Consider the following 22,322-nt stretch of genomic DNA (forward strand, 5'->3'; position numbering starts at 1 on the left):
TACTGAAGACGTTAATCATGCATCTAAAAATAGATTCCAAGCATTAACGGATAAAAACCTCCAGGTTATGAGAAAAAAAATCTAAACACAAAAAAAAACGTTCTAACATTGCAGTTAACTATTGAAGGTTTTTTGGATTTACCAATATTCTCTTTTAAGTTTTGGAGTTTATAAAATAGTTAAACGTGTATTTCACAAAACTTCTAACATTTGTTTTTACAATTTAATCAATCAAATTAATAAGTTTCGAATTTTAGAAAGTCAGCCAAATTTATTTAGTGCAGTGAAAACTGGGGCAGTAGCAGTAGGTTGATTGGTTGTTTGCTGTTATGAATTACTTACCAATACATCATTATAAAAAAGGTCGTTTATTGAAATTCAAGAAAATATATCAATGAATATGATATGATTAATTTACATTTCAAAACACATATGTTTAACATGTTCACATGAGTAAACTTGATAAATTAACCAATCTTTGATTAATTATGGTAATAAATTGGTCTGAGTTTTAACAAAGTAGAGCGTCTAATACAAATATTTCGAAAACAGATCAGGGGGGGCGATTTCATATTGGGGGGCGAAAGTCAAAAAAGTAGGGAAGCACTGCATTAACCCCTCTACCGGCAGCTTCATTTTTTACCGCTAAAAAAATATTCAAACCGCGATAACTTTTTTCTTTCTCAGTATTTTTGCACCATTTTTTCACAAGACCTCAAAAAACTCTTCTTGTTTAAGAATCCATGTCGATATTGATTGTTGGTGATCTAGTTTAGAAGATATTCCGATATTCCTTGGGAGACCGACATTCTCCATGTAAAATATCTTTGGAGGCTATTTTGTTTCTGATAAATTTATCAAAAAAATAAAATGTGTATTTTACAATGCCAGGTAACAAGGAGCTACCCTGAAAAAATCGTACAAATCGGTTCAGTGTTTTTGGAGAAATGTTAAAATTACGATATGAGGTTTTTTAGAATTTTCAAGATCTTTATTTGTTCAGGGTGGTACCAGAAACATAAATGCTCATTATTCAAAGCCGGCTGCACCAAATTGCTTCATTTTATCACAACATACTCTCATTAATGTATCATTTCGAGGAGTGAATATCCGAATACGATAAAAAAATTGTAGCCTGAGATATTTACGTAGGTTATGGCTACGCGTCGGTCCCCAAAGGAGTTTTGGAACATCTCCGGATCCAGATGACCAATTATTAATATCGACACATATTCTACAACTAGAAGAGTTTTTTAAAAGCTTGTGAAAAAATGGTGCAAAATATCGAGAAACAAAAAAGCTATAGCGATTGGAATATTTTTTTAGCGGTAAAAAATGAAGCTGCCGGTAGAGGGGTTAACCCTCAAATACCTAACCCCGCCTTAAAACGGGGTACACTTTGCAATTTTGTGTATTTTTTCGTAGCTCGGAAATCAATATGATTTTATTTTTGGCTTAAACCTTGGCTCATAACACGCATATGAGGGAAGTTTTTTTATGACTTTTGAAACTTTTTTGTATTTTTTAAAAGTGTTTGAAAATTTGTATTCTTATATAACCTACAAATGCCTGGGGTTAATTTATCATGTAATACAAAAAATCGTATCTTTAATATTTTTCTACAATCAACCTATCACAGAAGAAGAGCCTGATGGTATTGAAATAATTTCAAACCTGTTTTTCCGTTAGTTCCACTGAAAATAAGATATACTCCAGAAAAACAATAAAAATGTGATATTTTCAAAAGTATCATAAAAATTTGAATTTCTATTATCGCCAAAAATCAGTAATCAGAAGAGGCTTTAAGAAAACATGGAAAAGGATAGGGATGCTAAAAATAAAAATTATAAATATTAAAAACCAAAATTCATAAACTTGCAAATAAAAATAAATCATTGCCCAGAACGTGTTTAGAATGATTTTAGATAACGAAAAATGATATTTTGATCGAAAATAAAAATTTGGGTTATTAGAAGGTTAACGAAATACGATGATTCGTAGCGTAGGGACGTCTCTGACGCGATATGGTCTAATCCACCGGTGCACTAAATTCACTCGGTCTGAAAAAAGTGACACTTGAGCAGGGCACGCTACCATTTGATCCCCACGTGATCTGGACCCGCTCTAGTGTCAAAATACTTCGACCGAGTCAGTTTAGTACACCAGTGGATAAGACTATGGTGATGTGTTTGCTCTTTCTTACATTGATAGGGAGTACATTAAAATTACATTAATATTACATCAAAATTACATTGATATTACTTAGAAATTACATTTATATTACATCAAAAGTACATCAAAATATCATTAAAATTAGATTAAAATAACATTAAAATTATATTAAAATTACATGAAAATTACAAATCATTACAATATTATTAAAATTACATGTAATTTACATCAAAACTACATATCATCAAAATAACATATAAACTACATTAAAATAACATTAAAATTACTTTAAAAAACAACATAAAAATTAATATAAAATTACATTGAAATAACATAAAAATAACATTAAATTATCATCATCAAAATAATTTCAAAATTACTTAAAAATTACATCAAAATTAAATGAGAATGAGATTAAAATAACTTTAGAATTACATCAAGATAACATCAAAATTACGTTAATATTACATTGAAATTATTGAAATACGTTAATATTACATTGAAAAAGTACACTAAAATTACGTTGAAATAACATTAAAATTACATTTAAAGTGCATTAAAATTATATTGAAATTACATTAATATTACATTACATCAAAATTACATATAATTTATCTCAAAATAATTCAAAAAAACATTAATGTTACATCAAAATTACATTTTAATATGGTGTTTTGCGCCCATTTGATTGGACTACAGTTCATGCAAAATGGCTTTTCCCCATCTCAATCCTCATAAAGATATCGATCAATTGAGGTATGAAGAAATATATTTATTAAAATTACAATGAAATTACATAACATCAAAATAAAATTACATTGGAATTACATCAAAATTACATTAATAACAAAATAACTTAAAAATTACATTAAAATTACTTTAAACTTTAAAATTACAACAAAATAACTTTTAAAATACATCATATTTTAACAAAATTACAGTGGGATTTCCTTTTTTGCAACAAACTCGAAATTTTCAGTTGCCAAAAACGGAACCGTGCTAAAATCGGAACCCCTGTTTTTAATATCAAGAATATCATTTGAAAGTATTAACAACATCATCTTTATGGAACCAAATTTTGGCCACAATTTCTAATGGTCCACTTTGAAGCCGATTTCCATAGGATAGGGTCATGCTTTAAACTTATAGACCCGTCATATTCATTGTGACAGACGTTCCACACATTTTTTATTGCTGAAGTATCTTCAATGAGTTTTATAAGCCGTATGTGTACCATTTGTATACATCAGCCATGTAAAAACAAAACACGCATAAGTGACCTTTGTTCAAGAACTGTTCTATTCACCAAAGAAGTGTAAGATTACGGAAATATAGAACATATTATTAGAAACGTGATTTAATTTTTTTTTCTAATTTATTGAACACAGACAGTATTCGGTAATTTGAATCTTCAAAATTATGTTTCTTGCATTGGCTGTCTCATATCAGATAACTGAATATAGTTGAAACTATACAAAAAATGATAGTTTGATATTTTTCGTAACATAATATTAACTATACTCAAGTCACCGATGGAAAAAAAAAAAACGAGTTTCCATATTACCACTAGCAAACTCCATATTCCGCTGTTGAGAAATCTGTTCAGAATCCTCAAGAAGGGGTTTCTTCTGTTCAATAAGAATAATCAGATTTCGCTCTGTATCCTTAAGAATTCGCTGAAAATTCTCAGAGACCCACCTTAAGAACAAAGGAATCTTCAGAATCCAGTTGGAAAACTCCTAGACCCAGCTAGAGATCCCCAGGATCTCACCAGGATGGAAATGTCATCTCCATAGAAGAACTGTCAAAGTGCTTCAAAATCAGCTGATATGAAACGTCTCGTGAAAAGACCTTCCCAAGTAACCAAACAGCACTTTGATTCGCCCTCTGTGCTAATATAGGGGTTTTATAGAGCTGACATGCACTATATTAGCCGTATAACAACCCTGTTAAACCAAAAGGGCAAATAAGCGGGATAGTGGTACTTGGATTATTGAGAATAACGTGTAGTTAAGGCTGTATTTCAATTGACATGGTGGTGCTATAAATGGCATATGGGGATTGGGTCATTTATTTATCTAGCTATTTTTAAAGTAATGGATTATAGGTTGACACTTCTGACATTTATTTAAATACGAATTTACTTGAAGTATGCAATTTATTTTATGACATTCCATAAAAAGTTAAGAGACACGACCTTTTGCTAGGCTTGCTTCTATTGATGTGATAAGTTTTTACATACACAACGCTTGTAATGCCACAATAAAAAGAACAGTGAGCTGAAGAAACGAGGCGAAATTTATGATAGAAACTCTGTGTCAGTCATATACTTTTTGTTGCTTTCATTTAATACTTGTGCTTTGTTCAAACGAGTTGTTTCATATCTATAGAAAAATGATTTTTATCATCTACCGGCATACTCAAGTGGGCTGGTCATATCACTTGATTGCCTAAGAGGTTGGAATTCTAGTTGACTCATAAAATTAAAAGGCTTCATAAAACGTTGCGAACATTGCGACCATTTAGAATCAAATAAGCGCGTACGGGACCTCGATCAGTTGGTGCGATTTGGAGCAATATCGTTGAAAATTAAAAAAAAACTAAATTACATTAAAATTAAATTCAAATTACATTAATATGAAATTAAAATTACATTTTAAACTTTAAATTTACATTAAGATAACATTAAATTACATTAAGATAACATTAAATTACAAAATTACATTAATATTACATCAAACTACTTCAACATTACATTAATATGACATTAAAATTACATAGAAATTACTCTCCATAACTCGATATTGAAGGGGCAATCGAGTTAGGGAGGTATCGTAGAACACAAAACCAGTGAAACTGCGATCCATCGAGTTAGCCATGAAAACCAAATTTTACAATGGTTCTCTAACTCGATATCGAGATACAGAATACCGAGTAAGGGAGAGTTAACTGTACTTTAAAATTGCATTAAAATTACATTAAAATTACATTAATATAGCATTAAAATTACATTATTAAAATTACATTAAAGATACATTAAAATTACATTAAAATTACATTAAAATTACATTAAAATTACATTAAATTTACATTAAAATTGCATTTAAATCACATTTATATTACATTAAAATCACATTAAAATTACATTAAAATTACATTAAATTACATCAAAATTACATTGAAACTACATTGAAATAATATTAAAATTACATTAAAATAACATTAAAATTACATTCAACTAACATCAAAACTACATTAAAACTAGATTAAAATTACATTGAAATAATATTAAAATTACATTAAAATTACATGAAGATTAAAAAAATACATTAAAATTGCTTTAAAATTACACTATAATTACATTAAAATTACATTTAAATAACATTGAAATTACATTAAAATTACATGAAAATTACATGAAAATTACATTAAAAGTACATCAAAATTATATTAAAATTACATTAAAATAACATTAAAATTACATTAAAATTACATTAAAATTACATTAAAATTACATTGAAATTCCATTGATATAACATTAAAATTACATTAAAACTTTGAAATAATATTAAAATAACATTGATACAACATTAAAATTACATTAAACTTACACTAAAATAACATTCAAATTGCATTAAAATTACATAAAAATGACATTAAAATTACATTGAAATAATATTAAAATTACATTAAAAATACGACTGTTGGCGAAGTAGGGGTGGGCGTTTTGCCCCACGAGTTGATTAAAGTTTAGGTCCTTCAATAAGCTTTTGAAGGACAAATTCAACATATTTTTTGCATGTTATACAAACTATGACAGTGCACAAGTTGGCTCTCGGCGATAGTTTCAAAAATTTTATTATTTATCGACCTAAAATTTGACCTTGAAGGTCACACAAAATTGCAACGAAAATAGCGAAAAACGTTTTTATACGTTTTTTATTATTTTCTTGAGAAAAACACATAAGAGTATATTAAGAGAAGCATTTTTATCCATTTTCTATAACCTAGGGTGAAAAAAAAATATTCTAAACCACACCGTTTGACCAAATCGAGGGTGGCGCGTTTTGCTCCCTATGGGCATATTACCCCCAGTTCCCCTACTATGGAAAAACTTACTTTTGCAAAGAAAAATCGCCAGAGGTCGCCCATTGACCGCTATAAAAATTCTGATCACAGACCTCGATAGGTATTTTTACGATGAAGAATATTGCCGAAGACCGCGAAACAAACCGACACTTGTGAAAAAAGTTATTCAATGAAAACCTCATGGCAAGACGACGTTGATTAACGCGTAAAGGAATAATAATAATAACAGAATCGGGCCAAATTAACGAATAGTCTATGCCTAATAACTTTTTTCACAAGCATCGGATTGCTTTGCGGTCTTCGGCAATGTTGTTCATCGTAGAAATATCTATCGAGATCTGTGTTCAGAATTTTTATAGAGGACAAAACGCAATCCAAAAAGTGGACTGGAGCGAGAATCTAAATTTTTCATACAATCGTGTCCCAGGCTAGTCAGCACCTCTCGTTTATTCACTGTCTGGGTATATAATACAATTTCCTTCTCTTACCTCTATCAATTATTATGAAAATTTATTGGCTTTTTTCGAAAATTTATTGGCTTACCTCTATCAATGTGAACCTTTGGAAGTGTCAACGCCTCGTGGGAACCACTACCTGATGAGGATGGTGGATGATTACATCCAGTATTGTGTCATTTCCTTGCTGATGAACAAATCGGAGGCCGCTGGGAAAATCTTTGAGTACTCGAGGATGCTGCAGAATCTGTTCGGCCAGCTGCCGAAGGTTATCTGTTCGGATAGAGAAGAATACTCCATTTGTTCTACGAAGCGGTCATAAATCATTTCACTCAATATCCGATGACAAATACCATTATAAATCACCAATTTTATTATTTCTGGCTGCTGAGACACCGTTGAGGTTGTTTTCGTCATTGATATCACTTTAAAAAAATCGTATTAATGATGCGGAAAGCATACCACATAGGTGCTATTATTTACATGCTTATATGCGCATATTGTCGACTTTGCAATTATTTATCTTCCCGTATCCAAGATTAACTAAAATATTTATCTCATTAAAAAGGACCAGAAAATGTATACATTGGAAGCAATATATCAGGATTATTATTTTTCAATTTAAGAAGATTCCATGCTATGAGTTGCCTTACAAGCTCATAAGCGTATATTTGGTGTGTGGATATAAAAAGCCGACATTTTTCTAAGTGCCGAAGGTGTGTATCTATATAAATAAAAATGGAGTGGTGTTTGTATGTCACGAAATGGCTAGCGAACGAGCAATTCCATTTTAAAAAATATTCTACTAAACTGTTAGTTAAGTGCTCCGACGTGTTTGTGTGTATAAAAAGCTTATTATATTATTTTTTTCATATCATTCCTCCGAACACTTTGGGAAGTCATGTCATGCTGTTATACCATAAATAATTAATAAAGAATTAATTGCCTCAGCGCACTCACTGAAAATACTTATTAAATCAATATAAAATGTTGCAAGTGTATTCATATCGAGTTGTAGTAGTTACAGTAAAAAATTCATTATAATCAACATTCATTCCATGTTAGTTACAAACACATTGGTATGTGATAAATACTATGAATATTTTTATCATTGCCTCTTTTGATAAAAACTTATTTGCAAATATTTGCAGCTAAAACCTTCACAGGTTTAATTTCCTACTCAAATATAATCATTTGACGGCAGAAGTTTCATTGAATGTGATTAAGAACATATTCAAAAACGTACTTCAAATAATGATGTAGTTATGAAATGAGAATATTTTCATCCTCATTACTCACATCACTACTGGCTCCTAGATGTCAATTAACGCTCTAAAATGTACCGGAAGTTATAGATATACCGTTTTGACTCATATTCCGAACACTTAAGGCCAACAGTGACTTCAAATGCATCTGATTGGCATAAATTGGCTGATATTTGTGTGAATATTAATTTCTTCGCAAAGCCTAACTGTTGGCTGTTGAGTGTATCAATAATAATGTTGATTGAATTAGTTTTAGTATTGTTTTTACGTAAAAGTATGGAACAACATTTTGATTCAAATGCCGAACACTGTGTTCATTCTGTCTCATATTCCGAACACCTTGATTCAAATTCCGAACAGCACGAATAAATCGTTATCAAATGCAAAATTTCGCAAATAAATTTATCTGAGCTTGTTCTACTGGTCTCAAACTAGAGAATCATCACTACTCCTGCGGTATAAATTGTATTCGAGACGTTAAAATTGAATTGCAATTGACTGCCATTTCCTTGTTATTTGGTGACATATTTCAGCGAAACATTTCAACCAAATCGCCATACAAAAACCGAGTGTTCGGAATATGAGTCTGTTCGGAATTTGAGACAAAACGGTACGTTTGTAATATGGTTCTGTAACCTAAGTTGAATCAAAAATTAATTATTTCTGGTTCACGAAAACATCTCTTAATTTTTCACGTATTTTTAAAACATGAAAAATATACTTCATAATCCATGGCGCTACTATCCCCGAAGAAGCCCTTATGGAACCTGTGCCAGAAGCTCTGGAGTGGCCAAATCTTTTATTACCGTGTTATTTTTCATTTATTGACAAGTTATTTAAAATTCATTAAGATTGAGATGTCGCACGGTATGTTTTTGGACATAAAATGGAAATGTTCCCCAAGAAGCCCTCGGGGAACCTGTGCCTGGAGATCTGGAGTGGCCACATCTGTTTGTACCCAGATTATTCTTCTTTTATCGACAAGTTCTCTCGAATTCACGAAGATTGATACGTCGCACGTTATGTTTCCGACAAAAAACGGAAATGTCCTCAAACAGGCCCTGGCGGAACCTGTGCCAGGTGCTGTGGAGCGGCCACATCTATGTATATTTAGTTTATTCTTCCTTTATTGACATGTTCTCCCAAATTCAAGAAGATTGAGACGTCGCACAGTATGTTTTGGACATAAAATGGATATGTCCCCAAAGAGGCCCTCGTGGAACCTGTGTCAGGAGATCTGGAGTGGCCACATCTGTTTTTACCGGGGTTTTTCTTTTTTTATTGACAAGTTCTCTCGAATTTATGAAGATCGATACGTCGCACGGTATGTTTCCGACAAAAAAAGGAAATGTCCTCAAAGAGGCCCTGGCGGAACCTGTGTCAGGAGCTCTGGAGTGGCCAAATCTATTGAAATTTAGTTTATTTTACCTTTATTGACATGTTCTCCCGAATTCATGAAGATTAAGAAATAACTTTGAATGGGATGACTACATTCTACAACAATGCGGTAATTTTTTTTCCAAATTGAGAATTTTAAGACTATCAGGACATTTTCTGTCGTCAAATATAAAGCTTAAATTATTCAAAAGTTTAATATTCCCTTTTTTTAATAAATTGCGATTTTTTGTTGATGCAAGCATCTTGGAATACGAGAAACAAATTAAGAGTAGCCTTAAATTCTTGCATAAGATACATCTTTAATTTGAACATATTTGACCCTGTTTCACATTTGCAATCGGTACTGAATGGATGTTCTTTGGAAATTTTGACAAATTAAGATGTTGCCTTCAGCTTCATAACCTTATAATCACAGAGCAACCTGGTTACTTATACAGGAAGTTAACTTTATGTAGAAATTATCGATCTAAAAAAATAATTCTTCCACGGCATCGTACTTCTAAATACGGAAATTCCTTTTTTGTCAGAGGTGTTGCCTTTTGGAACTCCCTTCCCAATGAACTGACAAATGAGTTGTCAAGAATGAGATTCAGAACGAGATACATGAGCACTTTAATTAAAGAAATAATAGATTTAATTGTAAGAAGTAATAATATGTTATCCAACAAAGCATCAATATTAAAAATTATTAGAAATGTGGCACTGCTTCTGCAATATAAACAATGTAACATATATAAGACCGGAAGTCTTAAGTTACTAATTTAAATGAATAAATAAATAAATAAAAAAATAAAAAATAAGACGTCGCACGGTATGTTTTGCACATGAAACGGAAATGTCCCCAAACTGGCCATGGCGGAACCGACTACGATATTCCGGACCGGTCTACTTTTTCAAATTATGTTGAAATGATGACAATCGACCATTATCTCACGTTTCACATAACAACTTTAATGTTGTAGCTGAAATAAATAAAAAATAATCACATTTCACGCATTTGGCACCCTCGTGACCCCAGTACAACTCGGAATATCTCCGGCATGGTTCCGAATACAGAATTGTCCATTTATGACAAATAGCTGAAACCTTTTTAAAGTAAAATGAGGGTAGTTTCAAAAAAATCGGATGGAAATTGACGAAATGACAGCTGCTTGAAAATGCCTTGTCGGAGGCTGGTAACGTAAAGGTTAAGGAAGATTTGCACGTCAAACGCAAACAGCAATATAGAGACGAAGGAAAGATACGTTCGTGAGAAGGGCGACCTGAAAATAATCAGGCTTGATTACTGCTAGTAGAAGCATTAACCTAAGAATGCTAATGTCGCTGCTGTTCGTGTTACCAACATCTAAGTAGATGAAAAAACCGAATTTAGTACTATACCATTTAATTCCACTAGAGTTTGTATCCTTTGACAGATACGCGTATTTCGACCTCAACTGTAAGGCCGTCTTCAGTGTCGTGTACTAGACTCGACTTGAAGAAAACCATCGTATGCACACATTATATATTAACACTAGGTATAAACGTATTTCCCTACCCATTATTATTTTATAACTTAAAATTTATGAGCTTTAGGTACATTCCATCCCTCTTTTGTTGAAACTTTAAATGCTGAAAGGTACAAACAAAAGAGGGATGGAATGTACCTAAAGCTCATAAATTTTAAGTTAAAAAATAATAATGGGTAGGGAAATACGTTTATACCTAGTGTTAATATATAATGTGTGCATACGATGGTTTTCTTCAAGTCGAGTCTAGTACACGACACTGAAGACGGCCTTACAGTTGAGGTCGAAATACGCGTATCTGTCAAAGGATACAAACTCTAGTGGAATTAAATGGTATAGTACTAAATTCGGTTTTTTCATCTACTTATAGGTACTAAACAGCTCGAAGATTATCATTATCACCAACATCTAGTTTGCCTCGAATTGACAGCCTGAGTACCGGGCATCAAAGTGTCAAATCAATTATAAAAACATAAACAACAACAAGGCATTGAACAAACAATGAAAAACCATAATTAAATTTAATAATAATTAAAATCAGTTGTGTGACATCAGCGCTACTAACGTTCTACTACTAATATTTCTATTTTACTGCTCCACCGAACCAATGCATTGCCATTGCAATGGCGGCAGACCTACAGACAAAGCCACTAGGAACGACGAAGGTTAAGCAGTTATCCCGATTGCTTGGATTGTCTACAGGGAAGGTAGCGGCACTTGGTGAGGAGAAGTGTTAGAATTCCCACCACCTGCCGCTATAGTGTCACACGACAACAACATCAAGAGAGAACGACCCATGAACTTTGTTTTTGATATTCTTTGTATTTCCGTTTCCTTTTTCATTCTCGTTCTTTGACTCGACTCTTGTGCAAATCGAATCGCTACAAATAAAAACGTTCCGTTGTACATCTCGTTTTATACCTGTTTTTTGTCCGATCTGCCCAACAACATGTAGTAATAAGTTTCTGCTCGTAATATCAAGTAACAATCTGAGATTCACAATTTTCATCAATAATATTTTTCATACCAAGTTCATAACTAATATGTATTATTTTTCTGCCTTTACAGGTATACTTATAACCTGTCACATCCCCTTGTACCAGTGCTCTGTGGTAAGGAAGTAGCTCATATTCGATTATCGTACTTTAGTAATACTCATCTGGCTACTAATTGATTTCCATTTTCCATACTTGCTAGCGAATCGCCACACCAGCACGTGTACTGGCAGCTCGAACAGGGGCAACACAATTTCAGGAATATGCAGATGATGGCAGAAACGTCGGACGGGGAGAACAACAAAGCAAGAGATTTCAGAAACGGCTCATCGCCGATACCGGAAATATCGATGTCGAAAACTACCAGGGTGTGGTCGGTCGCTCTGGAATTGATTTTCCAGTCCTAACCGGCATACCCAACACAAACTTTAACTGTCGACAGTATGGAAATGGATATTTTGCAGATCTGGACACAAAATGTCAGGTATTTTACAGTGGTTGTATGCAATTGATCTCATGCAGGTAAGGTGATGAAATTGTATCTATTGTCTTCAATCAATTTCAGACTGAAATTCTGGAAACGTTTTGGAATGTATGGACAAATGGTTGATTTGATTACTTTCGTTCGTTAGCTCTCAATGTTGTATTCAAATTGTTACATAGCCTGATTGCCATTCGAGTGCAATGTTTAACAGTAAAATTGAAAGTGCATCTTCTTGCATCAATCTGAAGTCACAAATGAGATCATCACTTCGTCTGCAATTCGGACACTGGTACGAACGGTCTGGCAATGCACGTATCAGCCTAATTTGTTTCGCACGAAAACCATGCTCAAACATTTTTTTACGAAGCTACATATTATTCACTGAATCATATGCTGCCTTGAGATCAGCTAACAGAAGCAAAGGTGAGTTTGCAATATATGCTTCTGATATGCAAGCTCATTTGAATGCTGAACATCTGGTCCTTTGTTGATTTGATCTTATGGAAAAAAGCCTGGTATTCGCCTACGAATCTAAAACGGTCTAATTCTGTTAAACAGGATGCGCGACAGTATTTTGAGCGCCGTATTCGGCAGGGTAATCCTTCTGTAATTGGCGCATTCAAGTCTGTGCGTATGAGGAGATCCAACCAACCGAATGGCATTTCCTTTACCTGGGATACGACAGTGATGATTGCGTTCTATATCATGGCTTTCAGTCTGTTAAGCTCATCCGGCTTTCAGCAAAACCTAGAACAAAAGTAATTTCTGGGCCCTCTCATTCCTTCAGAAGTAGGTACTCGATGAATTGATTGGTAAAGCAGTTCATTTCTGCGCATAACAAGCTCGACTGTAATCTCATCCTTCTCTATAACTTCACAGCGTTTAAGCTCACTTATAGTCTTATTACGCTATGTTCAATTGGTGGAAACTAGCACTAGCAGCAAATTACCCGTATACTCGAAAATTATGAGCAAGACCAGAAAGTGGACATGTGTCAACCCTCTTTGTATCGATTCATGCTATCGTATGCTTCAACCACAGACAAACAGACGTCACACTCTCAACATTGTCCATCGACCGCCTTTTTAACGGTCGATTCAAAAATATAGTAGGTGGCCAATCCACCACCCGCAGCGCTCGCATCGTTTTTGTTCGCGTTTGACGTTTACACATTACCGCTATCTGTTGGCCTGTCGGCCAAACACACTAATTTTAGCATTGGGCGTACATGTCCTCGTGACTATGATTTTGCTTTAGATTTGCTCTAAGTGTTACGTGTGTTTGTCTGTGCTTCAACTATCACGTTTCCTCCATACTGTTTTCATTTCTTTCCGCGGTCAATATGCTTTCGCCGAGTACCGGCTACTGGCTTGCAACTTTCAGCGGTATTTTTAACGGCTGTCACTCTCTGGCAAACTTTATCGAACCAGTTGTTTTGTCTTTATCGTTGGCCCATGCCAATCACATCTCGCACTGTTACGTGGACAACTACATGGAAAGGCCCCAACGAGCTGTTGACATCTCCATGATCGTTGAATCTTCAAAATTGCTCGTCTAGCTGCTGGCGGTTTTCTTCCTCAAAATGAGCATTTTCGTCGTTGACTATCAACCCGGGAGCATCATGACAGCTGCAGTACAACGTCAATGTACCGAAAAATTTTGGTCCGTGGTACTGTCAAACTCAATGAAATTATGGAGTGTGCTCAAAATAGGGCGTAAACTAGAATTATGCTTGATGGACATAAAAAAGTTTAACATATTTTGTTTGGCATTTGGAACATCATTATAAACGAGTGATCACCAAATAGCGATTCTCTTAAAGGATTTGTACGGTCATCGGGAAGATTTTGTATGGCCCACGAGCGAGTTTTGAATAGTGGTGTGATGTGGTCCGCATGCTGTAAGTTGCTTATAGTAACCATTCCTTTGTTTACGAAATTATTTTTTGACCACTTGGCAATTCAAAGCAAGACAAATTTGTTGGGGATCGTTCAAATATTACGTAACACGACAAGGGGAGGTAAGGGATATTTTGAAGTGTTTCGGTCCATACAATAAATTGAAATTTTCCATATAAAACCTGTTATTTCAGGGAGGGAGAGGATTTAAATTGGCAAATTTCTTCGTTACGTAATATTTGAATCATCCTTTAGATATTTACGATAATCATTAATTTATGGGAAATTGACTGTAGTTATAAGCTTAAAATCAATCTGAGATCATATCAATTCGCAGTACATTTTCTTTTGCGGATTTGAACAATTTTTTTCTCATACTCACCACCAGATGTCTAAGTTTCAATCAGATAAGCTTATTGAATGAAGTATCCCGCTTTTACGAACGCTCATATCACCAAAAATTAGCCCACTTTTACAAAAAAGGATCTAGTGATCTGACGTTTGACTTGGGTCGCTTGATATGGACTTATCCACCGGTTCACTAAATTTACTCAGTCCAATAATTTTGACACTTGACCGAAACACGTGGGAAGCAGAGTGGATTTAAATAAGAGTGGCGTCAATTTCAAAATTGGAACAACGGCGAACTGTCAATTCCATACAAATCCGCGTTCCAATCGAGCAGGAGACCTGTCAAAGCTGGAACAAGACGTCACTCTTGTTTACAGGCACTCTAGTGGGAAGCATCTACGTGACCCGCTAAAGTGTCAAAATTCTTTAACCGAGTGAATTTATCACACCGGTGGACAAGTCAATAGGCCTATTCTCATGACGTTCCAAAACAGCTGATCGGGAAGCTCTTTGACAGTTCTTCTATGAAAATGACAGCCTCGTGTATGCACCGGTCCTCCACCGATGTAAACAAATGCATAGACCTGTCATGCGAAAAGGCCTATTGACCGGACCAAAGCCAAACGTCAATATGTTGGATCCCTACCAGAAAGTAAGCTAACTTTTAGCGGCCATTATCGCTCTTAAGAAGCTGGATAGTTCATCCAATGGACTTACCCACGGTCTTCTTTTCTTGTCGATTTTTTCCGATCTAAATATGTTTACATAAAATGACATCCATGCCAACACGAATGTTCACCGGATGAATTCGTGGATGAATGTGCAACGAAATCGTTTATTTTTCTGTATACATCGCCCGCAGTAAAGGTTTTCTTCACGCTGAAAGTTGCAGCATGACGTCATCGTATATTAGTTCATAGACTTATTTGATTGAAACTTAGACCTCTGGTGGTGAGTATGAGAAAAATAGAACACTTTTCTCACATATGATTGACACATCCGCATAGACAAAAACTGCAAATAAAAAAATATCACTTTTCGACTTGATTCGATCTCGAATAAAAAGATAAGGACACCGTCTTCAGCCATTTAGCTGCACGGAATGTAACTTAACACTAGACAATGGACACTGGATGCTCCAGTGGCACAGTTGAGGAATATTCCTGACGAAAAGTTTCAATGGCTGAAGCGGGAATCGAGCCAACATACAATGACACGATGCGCTTAAATGCCTAACGACACTAACTGCACGGCCACGAGGCCCACTATATTTTATTTTATTTTATGTTACGGCCAGCGCTTTCTTTTGAGGGCATAAAAGCGATCCCCAAATCAGTTAGGCTGTATTGTAAGTAATTTCTTATAGATTACTTTTCCGCAAAACAAAGTACTAACACGTCATTTAATCTTTTCACCGAACGAATTGGTACGCTCTTAAGTTCATTTGGTGGTTAAACTTGGTGATATCATTAAATTTATTTCCATTGGCAGACGAAAATATCAGACTCGCCCTTATTTCATTTCATTCCATTCGTTGTTTTGCACCCGTCAACAACGAAACAAAATTCCGATCTGCCATAGTGAAAAATTGTGCCGGCAGCGGTGGATGGCCCTATTGTTTACGTTGAAAGTAGGTACGTGAAAATTGCGTTATCTGTCACTTCGCGGGGGGGTTGTTGACTATCTTGTTTAGGGTACTCTCCGTAGGCCTTATCTAGGCGTCTATTCTTCCGAGCTGCAGTTGCCCTTCATGCTCAGTACACAGACTCGTTCTATTACTACTACTTTTATTACTGGTAAAGATATCTAATTGATAGTGCAATGGAATTCAGAAAAATGCATCAAATCACTAATCTTATTTCTTGAAAATGAAAACTTTTTCCAAAATCTGTATGAGGTTCAGTGTTAATAAGAAACATCGGCTTGATTTTTTTTTGATCGCACAAAATGTCAACATTACGCTATAAAAACTGAATAGATAAATTCGGACAAACTCCATGCTATTTACATTCATTTTTTTTCTACTCTAATTACATAATAATTGTCACTTGTTTATTTTAGGTCTTCCATATATGTGATGAAGGCAAAAAGATATCGTTTTTGTGTCCAAACGGTACCATTTTTCGACAGTTGGATTTGATCTGCGACTGGTGGTTCAAGGTGGATTGCGCTGCCGCTCCGAACCACTATGCCGAGAGTTCGGAAATGCTCACACAAGCACAGCGGGCAAGAATTCAGAGCAAGCATCCGATTCCGCAGCCGATCAAATCTCCCGAGCAGTTTTCACTCAACGTGCAACGAAAACATGCAATTCTTAATGGGCCCTTAGGGCCGAATCTAGATGCGCTAGCATTCAACAGACGTATGGATACAAGTGTAGAAGAATCCGACGAAAGCATAGATTTTGAAGACATCTCTCTGAAACGAAACAACGTTCGTAGAAGCAATAAAGTTTCCAGAGCTGAAAAAGCCAGTTCTGAAGAAACACAAACTGCAGACGAAACAGCATCATTTGTACGAGGTGGAAAAGCTCTAAACGGATACAGCTATCCAACTCCTGACAAATTATTCGATGGTAGTAATGCAAAACAAGAAGGATACAATTACGATAAACCAATCAAGGTTTTGGATAAAAACGACAAGCCCTTAGCGACATCATCGCGAACAGGCAAAATTTTAGAGAACAATTTAGGTCAACAATTCGGTCAGAAAAATACGTTTACATTTGATGCAAAGCCATTTATCACAAGAGCTACTGAAGTACCAATAACCGTGACGTCCACCACCATGAAACAACAAACGCTAAGAGCTACTACAGCATCCACCACAAGTCGAGGAAGTACCACTCACCAAACCAGTACCTTGAATCAGAAAACAGAACGTAAACCATCGATTACAGTAGACCTCAAAAGCTCAAAGCCATCCCCACCCATTCCAACTCAAGAAAATCTGAACTTCCCAGCATATACCACTGCCAGAAAGCCCAGTACAAAAACGAAAGACAAACCGTTTTATACTCCCACTATTCCGACCATAACAAATAGAGCATCTTCAACTGAGCAAACTACTCCTTTCGCCCCAACGTCCGCAACAGTTTCAGGAGCAGCTGAACACGCAATGGAAATGATGAAGACGTTACAAGAGCTTGAAATATCAGAGCCTGTGGTAGAAAATCGTCCAGGCGTAGAAGTGCCCCCGTCGTCAGGGCCAAACGCGCTGCACTCATTAGCCCTCTATTTCGCCGATGATTCAGAAATCAATGCTACGACTACAATGAGTCCAGTTGAAATACGGATACAAACTGAAAAGTTTCAAATGGAAGAAAACAGACCATCGGTGAGTGCATCATTATTGAGTCAAAAAACAATCGAGAGGTATCAGCAACTCTTCCACACAAAAACTCCCAGCACAACTACTGAAAGTCTGGAATTTGAAACACGTTTCTCAGACGACTCTGGGAACGATTTGGAAGGACAGTATTCGAGGCACCCTATTTTCGGAACATCTGCTTCACCTCAGATCCGTGAGCTTGCACAAGTATTCACCCACGCTTTGTCTGCTTATTTGCAAGATCCTGACACATTCCGTCGTATTTTGTCGGAAATAAGACCCAAAGCTCCTCCACAGCTTATTGTCTCCAACCAGATCGATCAGGCGAAGCATGGCAAGAATGACGACATATCGGCTGAGGAAGCTTCTTATTTCTCTCCTCGCAGCCAAATAACTCCCGCTCCACGAGCGGCACTGACGGAAGATCTAGAAGTTTTGGATTTCTCAGACGTAACCCTACCAACGACAGTCAAACGAGAAACCACAATCGGTGCATCAGAAACAACCACAGAAATTCCTTCTACGACAAATGCCGTTCCTACAGCAGGTCTTCCAAAGGCGGCTGATGGTGCAAAGAAGACACCTGCTTCTAATCTCATAACCGAAGAGCTCGAAAAAACTGCATCTGCGTATAGAGAAAGACAGTCAAAAACCCTCAAGCCAACCAAAGATGAAAAAAAGAACGATTTAGCCGATGAAGTAAACGAGGAACTAGGAACCTTGAAACCGCCAACTTATAAAGCTGTTGAGAGCCTTGAAGACTTTGACGAAAAAATTGACAATGCGAGCTATTTTCCGTCACAAGGTGGATACGATAGAAAATCAACCCCAACACCATATGGTAAGGATGTTAAACCTGCAAATAGCACTCCAATAACCGATACATATCCAACAGCTCTTTCAGATAAACAAGCTGTGCCGCTTAGATGGGGAGATGAACTGGCAACTCTAACTACAACCACGGATTCCGCACCGACAGTTCATTATGAGCTACAACCACCTCGTCACGGTAAATCAAATTCCCTTGGCCAGGAACCCAGTAAAATTTTCCTGCCACCAGATCGCGATGACATCCTGGAAGATGATGAACAACTGCAAAGGGCGCAAAGTCAATCGATTGTAGCTAGTCGTAATTCTATCGGAGGCAATAAAAAGCCTAAAACCATTTACAGCTTCCTCAACCTGGACAAAGCCTTACAAGAGAACGGCAAACTAACAGCCACTACCATGGATATTCCAACCACAACTGTCGCGCCAAGTACGCTTAAAGGTCATTACATTACGAAGCAATTCAAGGGAGAAAATTTCGAAGCTACTACCATTTCCAGCGATATTTCCACCCCATCGATCCCAGATATTGGTAAGATAACTACAAACGAAAAAACTACCCTATCCTACACAGTTTTCTTAGACCCTCTTACAATTAACGATGGTTTGATGGATTCAGAGGAAGAAGAAGCAAATGCAGGCAAAACTACTGTTTTGAACGCTCACACTTATCTGCCGAGAAATCAAAAGAAATCCACTCACGCATATGTAGCATCGACAACACCTACAGTATTGACAACACCCGTGAAAGCAGGAGCAGTTGCCTCACGACGAGGAAAGAGCAAGAAAGTAAGCGAAGAAGAATCAAACGAAAATGAACTGATGGAAACAATGCAGCGGAAGGCCAATCAAATGTTTGGCGACCTAAACGAAAGTGAAGCGGACCATTTAATGAATGTGATGAAAACTGCCGACACAAATAAATCGGTTCGTCGGTTAATCCTTCTGCTCATTCAAACGTGCGATGATGATTACAACAAGACGGTAGAAGATTCTAGAAAAGCACTACTCAATGCACTGATCAGCATGGACAGCCAAGAGGATGATAGTAGTGAAATCCGAATTATTAAGTCACGATCAAGCAAACGAGTGAAGAGTACAAAACCTCCAACTACAACTACCACAATTGCAACACCAATAACAACCTACAGAAATTCACAATTTGAAAGACTTACTGGCACCACCGCTGAACTTGACCTGGATAGCAGAGGCAGCTTCGAAACTACGACCCAAGGCTATGAAGAAACTAAGTCAACAATTCTAGATTTATCAACCGAATCCTCGACCAGGTATTTCGAAAATCGATTTGGCGACGACTCTGAAACAACTACTTCAGCAATCAGCCTATTTCCTGAACAGTATACCACAACGAGTATTCCAACTACTACGTTTGACTATGAAACTACAACAAACGCAATAACAACTACAGAAATCCCTACAACGACGATACCTTCCACAATATCCACCACAACGCGCACATCGGCTGAACCAACCACACCTAAGAGAAGCGCTGCCCTCAGGGAGTCCCCTACAAGCAGTAGTAGAAAGCAGAAGAGTCTAGGCACCGCTGCAGAATACGTAGCGGAGTCCAACCGGAACAGTTTTCATCACCATTCGGACACCAGGGCACTAGAACTACTCAGATCACTGTATTCGCTAGCGTCTCGATGGGGTTAAATGGCAAGGGAAACCATAATGATGTGTCATGACTTCACAATGCATGCAAGTTAATGAGTGCGGAGCATGTATATCCTATTTAACACGAGACGTATAGTTGTCCGAAATGTTCAAATTCTTGTTGATAAATGTAACGCAGCGCATACTCGTCGTTAAAAATGCCTGAGCCATATTTATTTTGTTAGGTTTAGTAGATTAATGATAAAACGTGTTGCGAGAAGCTTAAACGGGGTTCGTTACTGACTGGAGATCGGAGAGGTCGTCAATATGTGTCCATAACAGGTGCATAGTAATAGATGTTTTAAAAGTAGGATAAAAATGTATAGAAGTTGTAATTTGGAATTCATATGCCTCAGAAATGTACTTGAACTTGTAACGTATGGCTTTTGGCCCTCTAGAGAACATTTATAGTCACCTGGAAGTCACAGGAAGACAGATAGTTCATACTCCTGATACAATATATTGCCTGTCTCTTCATAAATCCGCAAACTGCGGTTTTTGCTCGTGTCTTCAAAAATTAGCGATCACGGCAAATCAAACTATCCTTACTTTCTGAACACAGCATAGGCCTTGTCACGGGTAGTTTCAAACCATTTGTCTTGGAAGCTCTTCGACAGTTCTTCTATGGCAATTACAGTCCTGTGTATGCACCGGACCTCCACCGATATAAACAAATGTATACACGGACATGTCAGATGAAAAGGCCTATATTAACTAGACAGCAGGCACACTTATCGTGTTTTTTTGTTTCTGATATCTAACACTGAGTGATCATCCTTTAAAAGTGAAACTAGTTTTTGTTTGTTCAGTTCTTTTTAACCGTTATCATTTTGGAGCTTTACTGATACCGTAAGGGGCTGCTAGTATACAACCAGTAATAGTATTGAAATATAAAAAGACGAAATCAGATAACTTTGAAAATAGAGCAGCTCATAACTTTGCGAAACGAGCGACGTTAATGTTCAAAAACACGCTTAAACTGTGTGAGTTCACACAAATTGGGGTACCAAATGTAAATCTCACTGAATGAAAAATTGGTGTAATAAATCGTTCAGAATTCATTTATACAGAAAATGTGCTGCACGATAAAAAAAAAGCTGATAAGAACAGTAGTAACTTTTACACGAGCTAGTTCTTAGCGTGCCTTAAATATCATTTGACAGGTATCTTGTTTGATTGGAATGGAACTGACAGTAAATTTGGGGTTCCAATGAGAACATTCCACCCTTTAACATAAGGCTGCGTGCTTCGCTATAATTCTTTTGTACTCTTGATTTTCACCAAGGTAGCCAGTGTAGCCAGTGTACCCACTGCGAGCCCTGTGCTGGTGCTGTCTCGCTCTCACTCCCGGCACACCTGAAAACAGGGCTCGCAGTCAGAGTCGAAATATTTATAGCGCACACAGCCCAATTGCAGGGGTTTATTGAATCTATGACAAAAGGTCGAAAGACAAAAGGTCGAAAGGACAAAAGGTCGAAAGACAAAAGGTCGAAAGGACAAAAGGTCGAAGAACAAAAAAGAAGGGACAAAAGGTCGAAAATCTTTTTTCAAAGAAGGGAAAATTTCCCACCATGCAAATCGTTTTCGACCTTTTGTCCTTTCGACCTTTTGTCTTTCGACCTTTTGTCCTTTCGACCTTTTGTCTTTCGACCTTTTGTCCATAAACCTTTGTATGAGTTGTAACATATCGAGGACACCCACCCACCCCCATCAGCGTTATGAAATTTGTGAATGGGCCCCATCTTTTTTGATAGCCATTCAAAATTATAAATGAAGTTTCAAATCTACAGTGAATGTTATTCCATTCGAGAAAAAGCCACTGAAGAAATTCTGATAAAGCCAAACAAATTTTCAAACTGCTGTCGGATCCCA

General features: G+C 36.2%; 1 protein-coding gene across 3 annotated transcripts in view; it reads left to right on the forward strand.

Moving 5' to 3' along the window:
• LOC110678333 (mucin-5AC) overlaps window positions 1-21,546 on the forward strand; it is a 161,405-nt gene extending 139,859 nt beyond the window's left edge. For 2 of the 3 annotated variants that reach the window (XM_021851072.1, XM_021851071.1), the window contains 4 exons: window positions 11,956-11,999; window positions 12,085-12,366; window positions 16,677-18,786; window positions 18,841-21,546. In XM_021851072.1, the coding sequence (XP_021706764.1) occupies window positions 11,956-11,999; window positions 12,085-12,366; window positions 16,677-18,786; window positions 18,841-20,450 (4,046 nt within the window). In that variant the 3' untranslated portion in view covers window positions 20,451-21,546. Of the gene's footprint in view, window positions 1-11,955; window positions 12,000-12,084; window positions 12,367-16,286; window positions 16,412-16,676; window positions 18,787-18,840 lie in introns of those variants that run through there. The other variant, XM_021851073.1, reaches the window with a different exon arrangement.
• The last annotated feature ends 776 nt before the right edge of the window (window positions 21,547-22,322 follow it).

Source organism: Aedes aegypti, chromosome 3 (genome assembly GCF_002204515.2).
Source record: "Aedes aegypti strain LVP_AGWG chromosome 3, AaegL5.0 Primary Assembly, whole genome shotgun sequence".
Taxonomy (NCBI): Eukaryota; Metazoa; Arthropoda; class Insecta; order Diptera; family Culicidae; genus Aedes; species Aedes aegypti.